The 22458-nt window shown below is 41.0% G+C and overlaps 1 protein-coding gene across 1 annotated transcript in view; it reads left to right on the top strand.

Annotated features, from left to right (window-relative positions):
- ntsr1 (neurotensin receptor 1 (high affinity)) overlaps positions 1-22458 on the top strand; it is an 87708-nt gene that overhangs the window by 44827 nt on the left and 20423 nt on the right. The window contains exon 3 of the mRNA XM_086278382.1: positions 13748-13832. Within this exon, the coding sequence (XP_086134508.1) occupies positions 13748-13832 (85 nt within the window). The remainder of the gene's footprint in view (positions 1-13747; positions 13833-22458) is intronic.

Raw genomic sequence — 22458 nt, 5'->3', positions numbered from 1 at the left:
GGAAGTACATCCTCTGCTGGGTCTTTTTGAGGATGGAGTTGATGTTGGTCTCCCACTTCAGATCCTGGGAGATGGTTGTACCCAGGAACTTCAAGGTCTTCACAGTTGACACAGGGCTGTCTGATATGGTGAGGGGGAGCAGAGTTGAGGGATGTCTCCTGAAGTCCACTGTCATCTCTACAGTCTTAAGAGTGTTCAGCTCCAGATTGTGCTGACTGCACCAGAGTACCAGCCGCTCAACTTCCTGCCGGTATGCAGACTCATCACCATCTTGAATGAGGCCAATGACAGTGGTGTCATCTGCAAACTTTAGGAGTTTGACAGCCGAGTTCTTGGAGGTGCAGTCGTTAGTGTAGAGGGAGAACAGTAGTGGTGAGAGGACATGTAAATGTAAATAAAAACAGTGGTTATCTTAAACCCATATTCTATTCAAAATACAACAAAAAAAAAACCCAAATGTTTAAGCATAATCATAAAAACTGTTGCCATATTTTGAGTTTGATAAAAACCGCTGGAATCAGATTTTGCTCCTAATTAGGTTAATTGGCAACACGATCAGGTATAAAAAGGACATCTCAGAGTTTCTCCAAGAAAAATAGGCAGCCGTTCACCAATCTACAAAAAAAAAACGCACCTACAGATTATGAATCCATTTCAGAATAATGTTCCTCAAGAAAACTATGAATGTCACATCTCTACGTGCAAGGGACAAGTCTGAAAATAAATACTGGATGCCTGTTATAGTTGGGCCCTCATGCAGCACGATTCTGGCATGTAAATCATTACATGGGGTCAGACTTCTAGAAAACACTGTTTATGAACACAGCTCTCTGTGCCATCCACAAATGCAGGTTTAAGCTCTGATAAAAAAGCATCTTCCAGAAATGTTGCTGTCTTCTCCTGGCCAGAGGCCAGAGGCAAAATGAAAAACTGTTAAAAAAATTTATTAGAGTCCAGATTCTGAAGTGGCCTATCTGTAATATTTTGAGATAATCCACCCTTTACAGCTCTAGTCCAAAAATGTAATTTCTGTGTGGTAACAATTGTTCTTCTGATAATTATTTACCATGTTGTCAATAGTTGTGGTCAATAAAATGCAGCTGTATGAAAAAAAAAAGTACACCTTCTTTCTTTATTAAAGCTTTACACATCCGGACATAATTAAAAATAAAATCCTCAGCAATTGGGCACACACAAGCCGAAGCAAAGAAGCACTGTGTGAAAAACTAAGTAGACTTTATTGCTTCCATAGAAATTACAAGGGTAACTAGCAACCAGGTACTGCTAATCAGGTGCACTTGATTAACTGATCATCTGTAAATATAAAGCAGAAGTTTTTGCAGTTTGCTGTTCTGAAGCATTCAGGTCTTTGCCACCCATCAATCTGGGAATGGTTTGAAGCTTCTTTCCAAATAATTTCAAGTCTCTCATTCTACAATGAGAAAGATTATTCACAAATGGAAGTTGCTAATCTTCCCAGGAGTGGAAGTCCCAAGAAATTCTCCCCAAGGTCAGACCATACACTGCTCAGAGAAATTGTAAAAAAAAAAAAAAAGGATATTTTGATTTCACCCATTAAAAGAAACAGCAGAATTTCCAGAAGCATTTTTCCTGATAGGAGTCATATTCAACTACCATAGCCAGCTACTTCATACACACATTTTCTAAAAGAACTGGTTCTTACATGGCAGTTTTCTACTCTGTCTTAGCACTCAGAGCAGTTTACACAACTTGCCTCAGTCATACAAGCACTTTTTTCTATGCTTTTTTTTCTATGTCATTACTTTCTATCATTCACCCATATTTATACTCTGATGAATGCATCAGAGAGCAACGTGGGGTTAGTATCTTGCATAAGGATATTTGGCATGCAGACTGGAGTAGCTAGGGATCAAACGACCAACTTTGCAATTGGCAGATGACCTGCTCTACCTCCTCTACCCGTAGCTCAGGAAGGGTGCAGTGGTTTAACTGACTGGGCCTGGTTCACTTACAGTTTTTTACAGACGCTAGGACACATTTCTCAATACTTAGGTCACTTTTGCAAAACTCCTCACACAGTGAGCACAACAGAGGTCTATGTGGGCTAAACTGAGGACCAGTTATCATTGTTTTGGCACAAAATGCATTTAATGACTACATCTCTCAAATTTCATGAATTATTTTCTCACTCAGACACAACAACTGCCAAAAATCTTTGTACGTACAGGACATTTTGCATGTGCTTACATACTGTTTTCAAAACTGTTAAACTTATGGCCAAAACAATAACACAATGCAAAACTTAAAAAGACAGCAAAATTAAACAGCAATATTTTATTGAAACATATTTTAAATCTAAAAATGCAGTTTAACCAGCCATAGCTGATTCTCATTGTAGATGAACAACTACACAGGTGTTACTCCTTCAATTTTGGCATGCCAGAAGATTATTTCCTAGGTGTATTGCCCTAGATGACATAAGATGTGATGTGGATGAGAACCTGCGGCCAAATGGAGAAGACCGAGTAGATTAGCATTACTATTGTATGTGTATCAGTGGATGGTGTGTATACAAATTCTTGTATTTTGGGATTACTTAGTGCAAAAAAAAAAAAAATACATAAACAAATATTAACGAATTCTGCATGATGTCTGATTCATTCCAGTAACATATATTGAAATTATAAACAGAGATGTGTCCTTGTTTTACACAAGAAAACACTGTGTAATGCTACATGTTGTTAGTGTTTTTTAGGTCATTGTTTTGTGGGTGACAAAGTGTGTTTGTCGGCTGTCAACCTTTGCTAGTGTTCTGGAAGAATGAGTTTATTTGAGACCTGAATAAAGTGCTTTGGTAGTTGTAGTGCATTTTGAATGTGAAATGAACGGCTTTGCCAAGCTGAAGGTCAGTTAGGAGAATTGTGTGAAGAGTTTTGCAAAAGTGACCTAAGTATTGTGAAATGTGTCCTAGCGGCTGTAAAAAACTGTAATACCTGGCTCGTATGACACTGGCAAAAAACCCTGGAATATATATTTCCATTTATTTGAGAGTCATTGAAAATATCTTTCGTCCCCTGTTTGATGAAACGACACATGATACCTGATCTCTGGCATTTCATGAAAAATTCACTGTGTAATAAAACATATAATGTCTTTCTATAATAATTCAATTTTCATTCTTCGGACCCATTTGTCAAATCACAGAATGACTTTCAAACTTAACTGGATCAAGGGGGAACGTTGTATTCAAATGGGTTCCATTTTTTCTAATATTCCCAATTATAGCAGTAGTTGCTGTGATCTGTCCTGCTGTACTCAAAGTAATGTCGCACTTTAGTGACAATCCAATTAGCTGGATAATGTCAGGCAAATTAAATACAGAAAAAATACATTTTGTAATGATTTCTCGTACTGTTCTGACTTAGAGTGCTATCATTATCATACAGAGACAGGCAAATCTTAGTTGTAATATGTCTCACATATAATGTGGTCTTGGGTTATGAGAACAGACCAGTCCCTCCCTTCCTTTTACTCCCACTCCATGTCCTTTACTTAATTAGAATTATTCTTCATATGTGTGTGCGATAATTACAGTTGAATAGGTCCAAATTCTGAACCCAGTCAAAACATAACCTGTCTTTGTTTCATCATTGACAATTCAAAAAAAGCTTTTACTACAAAAAACACAAATCTAGTAAAGATTCATGAAATCTGCCCCCAGGGTTTTGTCACTGATGTTTCTGCCTTTATCACCCATCACCCAGAAGATTTCAGTTGCCTTCCCAGCATTGCCAGTACATTATCTGTGCTTGCTTTTGGTAGAACTTTGAATTGGGTCATTATTAATATTGGTGGTCAGAGACTTGTTCAGTACTTGAATTTCAATTTTTGATCTTATTTTTCTTCAAATAAATTTGGTTTGTTTGGTTTAGCTGTAATTGGCTTTTTTAATGCTCACATTTATGTATTTAACATCTAACAACCTACAATTTACAATGCTTTTTGAAATATATACATATATATAGCTTTACATTTTGAAGCTTTTAGAATTGTAGGGGTCTTGCAAGTGTTGTTCTAATTTTAATGCAGGATAAACAGCCATACAGAGCAAATACTCCCCCAACTCATTCTATTTCAGTATAGAGTGACACTCTACTGCAATTTTCAGTTCTTTATGGTCATACTGCCTTCTCTCATATGTTAATCAGATATCACTCTACGCCTGTGTGTGTGTGTGTGTGTGTGTGTGTGTGTGTGTGTGTGTGTGTACTTAGCACAGTAGCAGAACAAAACATGGCTCACTCAAGTTAATAACAATTCACCAGCCTGCAATCGAGGTTTTCCAGAAATTGATCATTTGTCAGAAAACAAGAACCAAATCTAAACATCTGCAAATCTAATGGGCTCGGCCAGAGCACTATGAGGAAAGCTGTAGCTCTCACTTCATTTTAAAGGCATAGATGGAATAAAATAAAGAGACCTATTCACATAAACAAAGAATAAAATGTAAAAAAAAATAAAATAAAATAAAATAAAACTCAGACCATTCTCAATCCGACGCGTAACATAGCAACGATTTGTCACATCCCGAGGCGTCCCATAGGAACGCGAAAGGTAACCTTCTGCTTCCCTATGATATGCGCTGGATTGTGGATAGAATCCAATAGAATGACGCTCCCGGCGGTAACATTTGTTCCAGCAGTGTATTCCAGCCCTAACCCTAATCTTAACCACAGACTTGATCATATTAGATAGTGTTTTCCAAAGTAATTAATGATGATAAAGTAAAACGAAATGTACATGTAGATTCATTCCAAATGGTTCTCATGTTTCCTGACGTTTCCAAACATGTAACATAGAGACGTGTTGGGTGGCCAAAAACGTAACATACCGACGATTTCTCACATGGCATAATATGTTACGCTTTGGGATGAGAACGTGTTGGGAAAATACCAAGGGGACAGGAAGGATGTACCTATCACTGACCGGAACAAGCTCTAACGGTCATATTCTTTGACTTTACAGGTTGATCAGCTCAAGCTTACAAGTACATAAACACAGTGAGGAAGTATTCATGAATACTTATAAGTTTCATAAGTTAACTTTCACGGCTGGGGCAGCAGTCTTGTGGTGATGAGAAGGAGGATCCAAGTAGCAGACAGCGGCAATGATGTGAGTGAGTTTATTTACAGTGCATAATACATAACAAAAGCGAGGGCTGAACCAAACGTAAACCTAAACTGGGAAAAACTAATAAACAAACCTAAGGACACGGGATGATACGGAGAAAGCAGGGCAGAGAGACGCGGAGAAACACTGATTAACACAGAATAACACAGACAAACCCACGAGGAGCACAGGCAGACACACACACTATAAATACACACAAGGAAATGAGGGAATGACACACCAGAGGGGAACACAGCTGAACCTAATTAGACACGACGAGACACAAACCTTCAAAGTAAAACGGGAAACTCACAGACTGTTTTACAACACAAACGAACAGAGCACAAGGGGAAGACACAGGTAAATGGTAAATGGCCTGCATTTTTATAGCGCTTTTCTAGTCCATAGGACCCCATTCACACACACATTCACACACTGGCGATAGCAAGCTACATTGTAGCCACAGCTGCCCTGGGGCGCACTGACAGAGGCGAGGCTGCCGGACTGAACACCAGAACCAAACCCTAAGAACTAATATAAAAGCAGAAGAAACTAGAAAATAATAACAATAAACTCAAAATGCTGGGTCACCGACCCAGGACCATGACATTAACCTTATATAATTATAAAAACAACATAACTTTTTATTTATAAGGGAAACATGCTTTCAAGTGAAGTCCAAAAAGGTAGGGATAAGATGAGAAAGACTTTTACACACACCAGAACTGTTTCACAGGTTATGGGTTTTTTATATATATATATAAAATCATAAATGTATTTTATGTTTACCAACATGCCTACCTCTATTTATAATGTACAATGAATTATTCACAAATGCCCCTCCAGATAATTTAGTGGGTACTAAATTTTATCGACACTCTGATAAATCTGTCCAAAAGAGTGAGTACACTTTTCTTTTGTTTGTGTATTTGTACAGTGGTAGTTAGGAATTTACACATTGGGCCCCAGGGATTGGTGAGCCAGAGTTGGGGGTGGGGGTGGAAGGTTGCAGACGACCTTATTAGACAAGTACGGCTCCAAATATTTGCGCTTACTCTTCACCATAGTGCTATGGTTAAGTTCTACTTAGCAATATGAATAAAAAGGCCATGACCGAGGAAGGTACCATGATTTCAGAATTGCTGAACAGACGTATTGACAGTGACAAATAGTAATGAGCAGAATGCTGAGGACTACGTTGTCTTTGTGCTAGAGACTACAGAGAAAAAAGATCTGCCTCTGACTTATTGATTGACTATATGGGTGTAATGCAAACACGCATAAATAAACATGTTCATGTATGCATGATAGCAGGACGTTACATTAATTTAAATTCATTTTCTGGAGACTAATTTAGAACACAACCATAACTAATGTGGTAAGGTATTGTTCATGTTGTGGGGACAACAACTCATGCACACACAAATGCACACTGTTTTTACTTCTTCAGTTTGTTTATGTACTTAAGGTTATGGAAAGACAGGAAATTGCCCTGTTGAGGCTTGTCTCAACAAACAGCGGATGTTATTACACCCACTGAGGAATCAACAACAAAAATATCAATGTTAAGTGTTGCCAACTTTGTGGGATATTGTGAGACAAGTATTTCTTAACAGGGCACAAAAGGATGGAAAACAAAGGACTATCAATCACCTGCTGTAGACAGAATCTCATACCCAGAGATATAAAAGAGTAAATGTATGTTTGACCCAGTAATAATCTCTACTCACAGACATAAAAATCAGCACTTGAATATCTTTGGGGTCTATGTTCTGCTGCCTGCCTATCATGCAGTGATAGGAAATAACAGAGAACAATAAACACTGTTTAGAGAGGTTTCTTTAACTACATGCGTTATGTTGCATTCTGGATATGACAGCGGGGATCTTTAAGAAGCTGCTAGGAAACCAGCAGACATAAATGACAACAGTAGGCATTATCAGCAGCAACTGCCACCAATTATTCAGCCACACTGGGATTTTGAGGTAATAGATAATTAACCTAGGGAGATCACAAACTTTGCTCTATCACTAACTATTCATTCTTACAGGTTACTCCAAAACAATGAAATCTGAATAAAAATGTTTTGTGGTGAAATCAATGAGTTCAGCCTGATGTCAAGTCTGTGTCACACAAGTAAATGGACTGGTTCTTATAAAGCACTTCAGTCTACTTGAGCACTCAAAGTGCTTTATTCACACAAGCACTTTTTCTATACGTTAGTGCCTTCCTTCTAACAGTCACACTCTGATGAATGTATCAGAAAGTAACTTGGGGTTCAGTGTCTTGCATGCTTGGCATGTGGACTGGAGGAGCCAGGAATTGAACCACCAATCTTTAAAATACCAAGTTATAACTATCAGGTCTTTAAGTCTGACGACATTAGCTGTGTCTGGGCCCAAACTCTGCTGCAGGTCCCTAAGTAAAACAATCACTGCAGCATCACTGAGAGTTGAAAAACTGTCTAAATTCTTTCAACTGTAATAAAATGATCAGTGTGGCTGCTCTACCGGGTGTAATAATTAAGTTTAACATCCAGGCATCCATGAAAACAGATTTTATTCAATTTAATGGAATTGGAAGTTAGCAGGGAGTTAGCTTGCTAGTTTCCATCTAAATATAATATACCATGTTCAGACTGAGGGATTTCTGAAACATTTAAAACTTACAGCTCTGCTATCACTTCCGACATAAATGAAAACAGAACTAAACAGCAGTGGCATTCATAGGGTTACTGAAGTTTGGCTAGCTGGTATATAACAATGTGCTACGTGATCACTAGCGACATAGCTATGTTAGCATAATATAAACAGTGAAGCTGGAGGATGAACGCTAACTTTTTTCCACTCGATAAAAGTTAATGTTAACGGTTCCCGATGGTCAGGGACAAATGCAATCTAAACTAAACTTTAAAATGATTAGTGGTAATAAAAACTGAGAGGCCATCAGTGATCACAGACTGTTTAAGGGGCTTGTTGAGATTAAATAGAACAAGATACAAAGCATTAAAACATTTTAAAAATATAAAAGCCTTATAAGAAGCAGCAGCGATGAGATGATTCAGGAGGCCGATCACATGGGAAGCGGCGGCAACTCCAGGGCAGGTCTGGGGTTTGTCCTTGATGGTGAGGCTCCTTAGCCCACAGATCTGGAGGACGATGGCGGCGCCAAATAAAACTTCAGGTGGCCTGGAAGGTGGCCTGTGATGGTGTGGTTGGTTGATGGCCGAGGAGGAGAAGGAGTACGTGCAGGCTGTGGCTGAGCAGGATGTGGACATGCATTCCGCGCAGGATGTGATCTGGCAGGTGTGCAGACCAGACAGCGCAACGACCTCTGGTGGAAACATGGCTGGACCAGACTGCACAGAAACCTCTAGTGGAACAGGATGAGAACCAGACGGTGCGGAGAGCTCTGTTGGAGCAGAACCAGATGGTGATGTGGAGATGTGGAGATCATATCTGGCTGGATAAGCTTGCCTGAGTTCCCAGCAGATGACGCAGGCGGCTGGGTCGGCTCGCTCAAGCTCTCAGCAGAGACAGAACAATGAGACTGCTCAGCTGAGCTCCCAGCTGAGACAGGTGGAGGCGGAGTTGGCTCAAGTTGTGCAGATCACACCCCCTGCACACAACTCCACAGCTAAGGCTACTGTGAAGTGCTGGCCATTTTCCTCATGGGAATGGATACAGTGCTGGTGCTTGCCGAACACCAGCCACCCCCTCCCAGTGGGTGCAATGACAGGCTGAGTGTCAGCTGTCCCCACCCTAGGAACAGGGACAGGCGCAGGAACAGGCCAGATACCAGTTGCCTCCACTCAAGGAACAGATTCCGGTGCAGAGGAGGACTTGGCCATGGCTGCCCTCACCTGTGGAGTAGGTGACTGTGGAATAGCTGTTCAGCTGTGCTTCCCAGGTGTTTTCACTTTGCCCATTTCCTGAGTCCTGCACAATGGGTCCAAAATCTGTTGACAGCTTACCATAACACAACGCTAACAAGCTCTACAACTTCAAAATGGCCTGACCCGAAGACCAAAATAACAATCTTCACACATTTAATGTTACATTAATGTTTCATCACTAAGTACACACATGTCTATACTTTTCAAGAAACTTACACTTTCACTGATCTTTACAGTAAAAGTAAAAACAATCATTCATTCCTGGACTGCGCTGTGCACATTGAAGAGAACGGCAAACTCAACATCGAAGTTTACCGGAAGCCCACACACACGGACCAGTACCTCCTCTTTGACTCCCATCACCCTTTGGAACACAAACTTGGAGTAATTAGGACCCTACACCACCGGGCAGAACATGTTCCCTCTAAGCCTGAAGGGAAAAAGAAGGAACACACACATGTAAAGGAAGCACTCAAAACGTGCGGCTATCCTAAATGGGCGTTCTTAAAGTCAGCAAAGAGGCACAGAAAAGAAGATCAGACACCAGCGAGGGAGGACAGACGCAACAACATTGTCATCCCCTATGTAGCCGGCGTATCAGAGAAACTCAGGAGAGTTTTCTCCAAGCATGACATCCCAGTGTATTTCAGACCCAGCAACACGCTCAGACAGAAACTGGTTCACCCGAAAGACAAAACGCCAAAACACAAACTTAACAATGTGGTGTATGCTGTACAGTGCAGCGAGGAATGCTCAGACCTCTACATTGGAGAGACCAAACAGCCACTTCACAAGCGCATGGCACAACACAGGACAAGACTCAGCAGTCCATCTGCATCTTAAGGATAAAGGACACTCTTTCGAGGATGCCAATGTTCACATTTTGGACAGAGAGGACAGATGGTTTGAAAGAGGAGTGAAAGAAGCCATCTATGTCCACTGTGAGCGACCATCTTTGAACAGAGGCGGGGGTTTACGACACCAACTCTCTGCCATCGATAATCCAGTTTTGAGATCCCTTCCCAGACGCCTTAACGCCCACTCACATCCTGGGCCATCTGACCTCAGGAATTCGCATGATAAGGTGGGGCCAGGTTTCACAATGAACACACCCGAAACTCTGGCTGATTGGGACCCACGCCCAGTTTCCCACCTTGGCTCAGGCGATTAGAGGATCATCAGGGGGTCCTTTTGTCCCTCTGTGGGGGGTCACTCCCACTAGGTTTATATCTGGGACTCTCCACCATTTGACCTTAGAACTGAAGAAGCTTCTCGGATGAGAGGTGAAACGTCTTCAAGCAACTTAAAGAAGTCCAGACGCTTTTCTTTGCAAGCTCCTTTGACTACGATGACCTGGATGACTGAGAACCTTCACAGACAATCATTCATTCATTCATTCATTAAGTCAAAGTTAAAGTAAACTTTATTGTCATCTCTGCTATATCCAGTCCAGCATACAGAGATTTGAGATGATGAGGCTCTGGTTTCATCAGTGCAAAGCAAGCTAATAAATAGATATAAAAATGAGAAGAAAATAAATAAATATCCGCTTGAGAGTTACAATTAGAATTTACAGTTGGTGTGGTTTAAAGTGACCAGTGTAGCAGCTTGTAAACCCAGTTCAACCCAGAGTGAATAAGATTGTTCATAGGGCAGCATAAATTGCCCATAGTGTAAATGACCTTTAAATTTGGTAAATATTTTTTACATTTGTTTGAAAGGCACTTTGGTTTTATTTTTGAAATCCGTGCTTTTATTTTGAAACAGGAAACTGGCACAAAACCGCTAAAGGGCTGTTAGTAACGTTTCTTTTAGGATATGGTAAATAGTGTGCCTTAAAGTGAAAAATATGTACGTTTACTTTGCCAATTAGTACCTGGCTGACAGTGGCACAAGGTTTGTTAATGTTTCCTTTAACGGAATAAGTTACATGCAATCAAAATGTCGTTTAATAGAGTTTATGTTGTTAACCTTGACCTTGACCTTTATGTGTAGTTGTAAGTTAGTGAGGTGATATAATGAATTGAGTGATGTAAATTTGATGTAAATGCTATATGTGAGCAGGAGAAATTTGTTTCCTTTGATGTTATGGTATTAATATTGCTGGTTTTGTTTTGCTCCTAGCTCTTACGGTGTCTTCACTGAATGTTTCAATAAAAACTTTTCCAATAAAACCTCTGTGAAGCATCAGTATAAGAGACCATCATTCAGCCAGGGATGCTACACATAGAGTAGCGTGTCTTACAGAGGTAGTGGTGTGCAAAGTGCAAAAAAAGTCAGTTAACAGATTGTGTGGGTGTGTGTGGTGGGGGGGGAAGGGAGGGCTGGTAGTGAGTTCAGGAGTCTGATGGATCTGGCCTCGATGCTGCGGTAGCGTCTGCCTGATGAGAGGAGAGAAAAGAGTCCATGTGAGGGGTGTGACGGGTCGAGCACGATACCTGAGGCCTTACTGATGCAGCGATTTGAAAGATGACTGTAGCAGAGGGAGAGATGTTCCAATGATCTTGGTAGCTGCTTTAACAATCCGTTGTAGTTTGCTGAGATCATCAACATTGCAGTTTCCAAACCACACGGAGATGCAGCTGGTCAGAACACTCTCTATTGTCCCTCTGTAGAACATAGTGATGTTGGGAGGAGAGAGAGAGGAAGTGGAGGCGCTGCTGGGCCTTTTTGGTGATGGAGGTGGTGTTGGTGGTCCAGGTGAGGTTGTCTGAGATGTGAACTTACATGTTAGGTATACAGTAATCTGCTATTTGGGGATAATGCCTAGCTATAGCTGAGATCCAATGCGAGTTTCACATTTATGCTTTCAACTTTAATCGTCAGCCATATCTAGGTAATAATGGATTGCATTTATAATAATAATAATAATAATGGATACTTTATTGATCCCCATGGGGAAATTACTTGTTTTTCTCTGCATTTGACCCATTCACTCAGTGAAGCAGTGGGCAGCCCACTAAGCAGGCGCCCGGGGAGCAGTGTGTAGGGATGGTACCTTGCTCAGGGGTACCTCAGGGTAGCCGTTAAGTGGATTCGAACCGCCGACCTTCCGATCATATATATAGCGCTTATATAGCGCTTTTTGGGCCCTCAAAGCGCTGTACAGTTCCACTATTCGTTCACTCTCACATTCACACACTGGTGGAGGCAAGCTACAGTTGTAGCCACAGCTGCTCTGGGGCAGACTGACAGAAGTGAGGCTGCCATATCGCACCATCGGCCCCTCTGGCCATCACCAGTAGGCGGTAGGTAAAGTGTCTTGCCCAAAGACACAACGACCGAGACTGTCCGAGCCGGGGCTCGAACCGGCAATCTTCCGGTTGCAAGACAAACTGTCAACTCTCTTTACTACTACTCTAGGTACTTTACTCTTTTGGAAAAAATGAGTTTATGTGACACTGACACTGACAGCATTTTGCAAGATTTAAGAGGTCGTCAAAGCAGTTTTTCCATATGGTCAAATACAGTGGTCCCCAGTATGCTGTATCCAGTGACCAAAGAATACTGAACTAGGAGTCTTTCTTCCCTCCTGTGTTACTCCAAATCAAATACCCTTGTGTGGTGATGAGTTCTGAGGGTATTTATGTAATCTGTTGGATGGAATCCAGCAAAGTAGTAATCTTGGGGTTCATTGCACTTTTTTTCTATATGTAAATTCCCTTGCTCAACTTTTATCAATAAATGTTTGTATCATTCTCTCAGTCTCTGAAGGCTATTTATTGAGTTTATTTCATCAATTTTCTTACATGGATTTTAGTCATATATAATGCAACTGATGATGTACAACTAATTTAAATATACCTAATATTAATGGTTCTTTTGTTCTGTCTGACTTTTACATACATTTTTCAAGTATTGAATTATACAAACTTAACCACAAGGTCCACATAAGTTAAACATTTGCATGAGCTAAGGGCTACTCAAATACTATACTTCGGTAGTATAGTAATTACTATAGCAATTACGGAGGTTCCATAAAAACAGAAACAGACTGGTCGAGCTGCAAAGATCTGCAGGAAAAAGGGGTAAATTAATCAAATAAATTAAGCACATAGTGCTGATAATAGTGTTTATTGTCTCAGTCTCTCTGTGTTGGTTTGAGCAGAACATTTATGATCCTGTCCAGTTATTAAAAATGAATATTCTACCTGAATATTTTTGACAGTGTACGAGTCCCTTTTGGATCAGAAAGACTCCTACAGCATTATCTACTCTGTTTTAAGTGAAACTGAAATATTTGCCAGCTGGTTGACATAGTGCGTCATCATGAACATGATAAATAATCAGTACAGGGAATTTCCAATATCCATAAAAAAGGTCTCTCTTTTATTACAAAATAAATCATCTGGTTGTTAACAAATTATGACAGGAGATACTGGATTCAATCCATGTGGTTTTTGATTTCAAAAATTCAACTGAAAAATAATTTCAGTGATGTGTACAGGAAATTTATTGACACTGTCACAATACTGTTCTGTTGATCTTTTAAATCAAAAATTCACTGGTTTCTTTGTTCTGATGTCCTTGGTATAAATCAACAATCAAAGCATTTGTTTAAGCCTGATTCCTAATTACTTGTGTCAACATCCTGCACAGTGTGCAAATGAGTATTTTCCATTAACAAATCAATTTTCTGTTTTTCTGTGTCTGTTTGCCTAGTTACTGGTGTCTAACACTTCCCCTCTTCCTTGTGTTCAGGAGCTGTGGTAATAGCCTTTGTGGTCTGCTGGCTGCCCTATCACGCTCGCCGTCTCATGTTTTGCTACGTGACTGAGTGGTCAGAGTGAGTAACGATTCCTCTCAGTCTTTCATGCAAGGGAACATTCACTACTTGGTTTAGTCCACGGGTCAGCAACCTTTAACACCCAAAGAGCCACTTGGACTCGGTTTCCACGCAAAAGAAAACACTGGGAGCCGAAAATACTTTTTGAAATCTAAAATGAAGATAACACTGTATACATTGTTTTTTTTTACCTTTATGCTTTGTGTGAATAAGTAAAGTTTATTTATTAAGTGCTTTTCACAGACAGACAGTCACAAAGCGCTGTACACAAATATTAAAATAAACAATATAATCAATAGGAATTATACACAATTTAAAAGATCAAATGTAAATAATGTAAAGAATATAAAATATGTAGATCAACAAAAGGCTTGTTTGAACAGAAAAGTTTTTAACTGCTTTTAAAAAAAATCCACAGAGCAACTAAGGTTTGTTGCTTATAAAATCCATGAAGTGCTACAGAGAAAATTACATTTAATTTATGTAATTAACACATAAATTTGAACTCTTAAAGAAATATAACAAAAGGAAAGACACCCAGCCGAACTAAAATGACCCGGCAAACATAAACTGTTGTGAGCCGCCAACCTTATATCGCCTTTGGGCTTTTGGAGCCTTGACCTGACTTTCAAAAAGTAATTGGAAAAAAAGCACTATGCTGCTAGAAAGTGAAAAATATATATTTGCAAAATTCTGCCTAAATATGTATTTTACCTTTTTAATGTGTGTGGCGGGTTGTGGCCTGCTGCGCCGCTGCAGGGGAGGCGGACGCACCTGAGCAGCACCCGCAATCACGCCTCGCTGCCTTAACGTCTGTGCCATCTATGCTGTTGTGTTGGTATGTGTCGGGCTGTGAGCTGAAAAGCTACAGCCGGCTGTATGCGTACAGCAACCGTGTGTGAAAAGTGGTCAATAAAGAGATGCTGAAAAGCAGCGGGTCTGCCGTGGTACGAAGTCACTTTCATCTTTACGCAGGACTGTAAGCTGTCATCTGTGAGGTGTGAGCGATGTTTGTTTTTAAACATAGTTCACGGTGGAGAACAGCTGCTGACATAATGTTGACCCGAAGATCCATAATTGGCCTACATGGGGTCATTATAGGACCAGATGTTAGCAATGCCTGACAAGACGGAGCTATCTATCTATCTATCTATCTATCTATCTATCTATCTATCTATCTATCTATCTATCTATCTATCTATCCAGTGTCTATATATATCTCATCCTAATTGGACTGACTTCATTTAAAAATCTCAACCTCTCGTTCTTGCCCCCCCCCCACAATTAACCTTTGCATTGTTTCATTAATCAAATCAAACAAACAACATCTCAGCAGCTGAATGGTCCTACTCAAAAAGTCTCTTTCTTCTGTTCCATATGAATAATGGATAACCAGCTGGTAAATGTGGCAGCTGAAAAATCATACATCCAGAGTAATTAAATGTACTTCCTATTCAATGAAACACAGTAACCACACGGCTTCTGTGGCTGGCGCCCCATTAGAGCAACACAAGTTGCAGAGCATGTTTGCTTGTTGCAAAAAAACAAAACAAAAAACAAAACACTTTAGATGATGTGCATAATAATTATGAATAATGAATAATTATCAAAATAGTTTATAATATATGTTTGGTGAATTAACCAAGGTCTTCTGTTCTGCTTCTGTATAATCTACAATTTATATTATTGACATAAAAGTAACTAATGTTCTCAGATAAATAATGAATTTAAAAAGTACTGCCCCATAAGTTTTAAATTTTTAATACAATTACAACTACTCCGTTTTTGTATTTTAGTATAGAACTTTATAGTTGTATGCACAGTCCCCTCACAGCAAGAAAGACAAACTCTCAGATTTAAATCTCCTGAGCCTTTCTATTCTGGATTCCTCCCAAAAAGCACATGAATGTTATTTTAAATGGTTAAGAAAATGGGTAGATGATAACGTACATTCCATCTCTCACAATACCAACATGTACCAACATTGCTCTAGTTGCCTAGGTTATCCAGATATGTGTCATTCAAAAGAATCCTTTTCTCCCATCTAGTGGAGTTCCCCCACTTTTCCAGCTGAGGATCATGGCCTCAGATTTGCAGGTGCTGACACTGGATCAGACTTTTACTTTAAAGAAGTAAAGCTGTGTTAACCATCCTAAATAAGAGAGTTTCTGTGTTAACCTTTCATTGGTTTTCTGAATTGTGATGGTTGGGCCCTTTTTCGGTAGGGGGGTGAGAACTCACCACTTTGGGGAATAACGGCCTGTTTTATTTGTTTTATTGGATTTCTTTATTTTTTTGAGTGTTTTGGGGTTTTTCTTTCTGTTACTTGTGTTCTTCAGGGCCCCGTTAACATTGGTGTACGGTGTAGGTTCATGAGGGCCAGTTGAACAAATAAAAGGGTTACACGTGATTTAAAAGTGACTGTAGTATGTTTCTGTCAAACCAGGTTGTCTTGGAATAGGGGCACCTGGGTTATCTGGTTGGGTACAGGTATGTGGGGCTAGGCTGAGTTAATGCTCGACAGCGTAGTGCACTCCGGGCAGCCGTTGTTCGCAGGTTTGAGCCCTGGAGCCCCCCCCCCCCCCCCTTCTGCGCTAGCAACAGCTAAAACCATTCTTACAGTAGTAAGTATCCAGGTCAACTGTACTAGGGGAGGTCACGGACCCAGATCCCACTACCCCCTAGTCGTTCAAGGCAGCTTGTGCACTTCTATACCCTTACATAACGGGGCTAGCAGCCCCTTACACAGGGACAGGACCAGACGGTGTGGAAACCTCTAGCAGATCAGAAACAGGACCTGAATCAGACAGTGTAGAAACCTCTGGCAGAGACAGAGTGAGGTGGAGCTGTGCAGGACACACAGCCAGCCCAGGATGCTATGGCTGGGGCTGTGCAGTGTACGCAGTCTGTTCAAATGGCTCCACTGGCATCAACAGCAATGTGGAGTATCTAGTTGGCTGGATAAGCTTACCTGAGCTCCCAGCTGAAACAGGTGAAGGCTGGGTCGACTCATCTGAGCTCCCAGTTGGTGATACAGAAAACTGAGACAGCTCACCTGAGCCACCAGCTGACTGCAAAGGAAGCTGGGTTGGAGCAAATTACAAAGCCTGATCAGGATGCTCTAACGGCAGCAGCTGAAGTTATTGTGAGGGGCTGGCCTCACAACAGCCAGAACCTGTTTCCTTCCTTCCAATTACCAGCCCTCCCCACCCAAGGAGCATGGACGGGTGCAAGGACAGGCAGGGTCCCAGCTGCCCTTACCCTAGGAACGAGTACAGACTCATGAACAGGCCAAGTTGCCTCTACCCGAGGGACATATACAGGTGCAGAGGAAGACTGAGTCACGGCTGCCTTCACCTGGGGAACAGGTAACGGTTGGACACCAGCTGTTCCCACCCAAGGAACAGTTGGGGACAGCTAAGAGTGGAGACAGTCTCAGAGTACCGACCGAGTGGCACAAAACACTATACACAGTTTTTGAATGGGTGACCCTAGGAAAAGAAAACACAGCTTCTGAGAGCTGGGAAACACACAGTCCAGTTTATTTGGGGCCCAGTTTGGGTTCAACACAAACAGAAACAGAAACTTCTGCTTCTTCAGATTTAGAAACAAAATCAAAGTTTTCGAGCTTCAAAGAAAAACAGTCTGTATGAACTGATGAGATTGGCCAGCTCCTGGGCTCACAGCGAGTGAGATCCCTTTCCCTCTCGAGGTGAGCAGAATCTGCTGGGTCTATGGTGTGGTCGCATTGTTCTGTGAAGATTGCATTGTGTGGCTGGCAGGATTGGACATGGATGTGAACATCTGAGCATAGCAAACATAAAACGTAAACTAAACAAGAAACTAAACTAGGGAGCTAGGAAAACAATAAACAGAAAAACTAGGAGCCAGGAGCTAACTAGTAACCACTCGGGGAAACAAGGAACATGGGAGAGACACACAGGAACATGAGGGACGACGTGACAACAGGCAGAGGGAAACACAGGGCTTAAATACACAGAGAGATAACGGGGGAATGAGACACAGGACGATAGCACAGCTGGGAGTAATCACACACAACGAGACTGGGGAGAAGCAAAACTGAACACGCTGCACACACCAGACAAGGAACTGTCAAAATAGAACAGGAAACATGAGACACAGAATGAGAACCGGGGAAGAACGGACATGAAAACTGAAGTTGACTAGACATGACACAAGGAACACAGGGGAGACACAGAGACGGAACCCAACAGACTAGAAACTATCCGGTTGTTCAGTCTGACGTCTGGGTCTAAACTCCGCTGCAGGTCCATATATCAAACGATCACTATGGCATTACTGAGAGTTGAAAAACTGTCTAAAGTCTTTCATCTTTAATAAAATGATCAGCGTTCTGCTCTACCAGGTGTAACAATTGAGTTTGACGTCCAGGCATCCATGAAAACGGAATTTATGACATTTAACGGAGTTAGAAGTCAGGGAGTTAGCTCGCTAGCTTCTATCTAAATACAATATAACACGTCCTGACTGCGGCGGTTTGGAAACAAATTAAATCGTACAGCTCTACTATCACTTCCAGCATAAATGAAGACAGAAAACTAAACAGCAGTGACGTTTGTAGGGTTACTGAAGTTGGGCTAGCTGGTATATAATGATGTGCTACGTGACCGCTAGCGACACAGCTATGTTAGCATAATATAAACAAGCTAACTTTTTTTCCACTCGATAAAAGTTAACGTGAGTGTTCTCGGTGGTCAGGAACAAATGTAATCGCATGGCAGGATGCTGTAAAAGGACCAAACTTCAGCCAGGAGAACAACTGAGATAATCCATCCACAATACGAGGTTAGTCATTCATATACTGCTGCATGGGCTGGGCTGTAGTTACATCCTAAGGTTTTAAAAACTGAGCTTAAATAAATGATTAGCGGTAATAAAGGCCGAGGGAAGTCAACAGTGATCACTGACTGTTTTAGGAGCTTTTTGAGATCAAATAGAAGAAAATACAAAACATTAAACATGTTAACAACCCAAAAGCCATATTAAACGCAGACTACTTTAGGCCCGGAAGTAGGATTCGTCGCGTCATCACTGAACAACCGGATAAATAACTATAAATAATTCAAAAACACAAAACACTGGGTTATAGACCCAGGACCATGACAGAATGGCCCTTATACAACAGGGCCAAATATTAAGCTGTGAACCTGATTTGCTTGTAGCTGAAAGAAACTCTTAATTAATCTCTTTGGATACAGTAACACATATTTTATGATGATAAAAATATGAATGAAGTCTAAAAGAATGTATTGGCAGCTATCTTGATCATGTAGCATAACTGTCATTTTGTCAGGGAAACTGTGAGAAAGCTTTACTTTAACAAATAAGTTTGCAGTATTCAACCTCAGTAAAAACACCAGAAAATCACATACAGCTCAATTAGGACCTCTGAATTTAAATATGTTCAACTGTCAAACTGTATTCCACAAAAACATATTTGTCATAATAAACAACAACATGAATATGTAAATAAAGAATATAATGATGTGATCGAACTCTTTTTGACGCATTCATGCGGGGGTCAGTGTTACATTTATTCTGAAATGCAATTACTCATTATGAGTTAACATCAAGCAGATAGTTTAACATTTAGTTATTCATTAGAGATGCAAAACTGACTATGTTACAGGGTTCTTTAATATGACTTGAACTGTTCAGAAGACTTTCCAAATAAAATACATCATTCATGTATTTTTCTGAGTCGAGTCTGCCACTTCATGCCATAGCTGATTTCTGTCTCATTTGATGTCTGACATCTCATTTCCATGTAGACATTAGCTTCAATATCTGCATGCAAATGGGGAAAAAATCTTGAACATTGGCATGCAGTGAAGTTTCTACAGCAGAGGTCTTACCCTTCAGTTGAAACTAACAAAATATGCACAAAGTTCTCTGAAACAGGTGAGACCCGGGAGTCCATGAGTGACATCTCAAGCCTCACTTTTGCACATTTAAACTCCTCTACCAGGCTAGGGATAGGCAATGATAGTATCCCAACACTGCTGAGTCATTTGGGAAGTCCGAACCACTTCTTAACGTAGGAGCTCACTAGCCTCTCCAATTGATTGGCATGATTGAGTGAGACCTTTGTCAACGGCCACGGTAGTCTGGGTAACAACCCAAACTGGAAGCAACAGAGCTTCAGTTTCCCTGGGAGTGCAGTGTTGTTAATCCGCCTGAGGTCATTAGCCATATTCTGCTGTAGTTGTTCAAGTTGCCAGGTATCATTGAGATTGGCATTATACCACTGTCCCAGGCTCTTTATCATAATCATTAGTTATTAATAATAACTAATGATTAAATGCAAAATATCATATGAACACAGAGAGAGTGAAAAGAGGTGAGTGACGGAGTTCCATACATCATGGGAAGCACCCAGAAGGCTTGGCCTCTTACATGATAAGTAAGTTAAGGGTTCAGAGTCACTTGATCAAGCCCTTACTTTAAATTATCAAAAAGGAAAATTTTAAGACTAATATTTAAAGTCAAGATGCTGTTTGTTCCTGAATCCAGACTGGGAGCTGATTACATAGAAGAGGGGCTCTTAGGAACCACAAGTAAGCCTGCTGTAAGAGAGAGTACTCTATTCATGTGGTAATCTACTATGAACTCTTCAAGATGATGCCTAATTATTCAGGGCCTTGTGTGTAATGAGAAGAATTTTAAATTATGGATTTAACAAGTAGCCAATGAAGAAAAGCTAACATCGGAGAAATATGCGCTCTCTCTAGTCCCTGTCAGTACTCTCGCTGCTGGATTTAGGATCAACTGAAGGCTTTTCAGGGATTTTTTAGAATGACCTGATATACACTGAACAAAAATATAAACGCAACACTTTTGTTTTTGCTCCCATTCCCCATGGGATGGACGTAGAGACCTAATATTCATTCCAGATACACAATATAACCATCCCTCCCAAACAGTGGTCACAAATCAGTCCAAATGTGTGGTAGTGGGCACATCTGCTATATTGAGATAATCCATCCCACCTCACAGGTGTGCCACATCAGGATGCTGATCTGACATCATGAGTAGTGCACAGGTGTACCTCAGACTGCCCACAACAAAAGGCCACCCTGGAATGTGCAGTTTTGTCTCACAGCAAAATGCCACAGATGCCACAAGCAATGAGGGAGCGTGCAATTGGCATGCTGACAGCAGGAATGTCAACCAGATCTGACGCCCGTGCATTGAATGTTCATTTCTCAACCATAAGCCGTCTCCACAGGCGTTTCAGAGAATATGGCAGCACATCCAACCGGCCTCACAACCGCAGACCTCGTGTAACCACACCAGCCCAGGACCTCCACATCCAGCAGGTTCACCTCCAAGATCGTCTGAGACCAGCCACCCAGACAGCTGCTGGAACAATTGGTTTGCACAACCAAACAATTTCTGCACAAACTGCCAGAAACCATCTCAGGGACGCTCAACTGCATGCCCGTCGTCCTCATCGGGGTCTTGACCTGACTCCAGCTCGTCGCCGTAACAGACTTGTGTGGGCAAATGCTCACATTCGATGGCGTCTGGCACGTTGGAGAGGTGTGCGCTTCACGGATGAATCATGGTTCACATTGTTCAGGGCAGATGGCAGCTGAGAATGTCCCAGTTCTTGCATGGCCAGCATACTCACCGGACATGTCACCCATTGAGCATGTTCGGGATGTGCTTGACCGGCATATACGACAGCGTGTACCAGTTCCCACGAATATCCAACAACCTCGCACAGCCATTGAAGTGGAGTGGACCAACATTCCACAGGCCACAATTGACAATCTGATAGACTCCATGCGACGATGTGTTGCACTGCATGAGGCAAATGGTGGTCACACCAGATACTGACCGGTTCTGGGTCCCCAGACCCCCAATAGCGTAAAAAACTGCAAATTCCAGGGTTGCCTTTTGTTGTGGGCAGTCTGAGGTACACCTGTGCACTACTCATGATGTCAGATCAGTAACCTGATGTGGCACACCTGTGAGGTGGGATGGATTATCTCAATATAGCAGATGTGCCCACTACCACACATTTGGACTGATTTGTGACCACTGTTTGGGAGGGATGGTTATATTGTGTATCTGGAATGAATTTTAGGTCTCTACGTCCATCCCATGGGGAATGGGAGCAAAAACAAAAGTGTTGCGTTTATATTTTTGTTGAGTGTATAATGACATACAATAGTCAACCCCTTCACATTCAGAATACTTTATTAATCCAAGAGAAAAGGATGTGGTCACAGTGGCTCTAAGACAGTAAACATAGCAATTAACTAAACTAAATTAAAAAATACAATATATTACAAAGTCACAAAACTGTTCTAATAAGTACAAGTATCTCTAATTAAAAAGAATCTAGTAAACACAAAATTGAATGTATATATAATTGAAGTTGAGTTTCCCTTCTTACTGACTTTGTTACTAAAAGTAAAAAATGCTTGAATTGTTTTGTCAACATCACTCTGAGACCCAATCTGTCTGATTTTAGAGACATTGCACACATGCAAGAAAGCAGTACTATAAGTGTTGCCCTCTTAACGCCATCCAGAGTATCTGGTTCAACATTATGTTTGAATTATTGTAGGGTCTC

This window comes from Aulonocara sp. 'chitande type north' Nkhata Bay, linkage group LG20, assembly GCF_057382095.1.
Source record: "Aulonocara sp. 'chitande type north' Nkhata Bay isolate Kocher_YH1m ecotype deep benthic linkage group LG20, A_spYH_male_GT1.1, whole genome shotgun sequence".
NCBI classification, from domain to species: domain Eukaryota; kingdom Metazoa; phylum Chordata; class Actinopteri; order Cichliformes; family Cichlidae; genus Aulonocara; species Aulonocara sp. 'chitande type north' Nkhata Bay.
The sequence above is the reverse complement of the archived record's forward strand: the minus strand, read 5'-3'. Positions and strand labels throughout refer to the sequence as shown.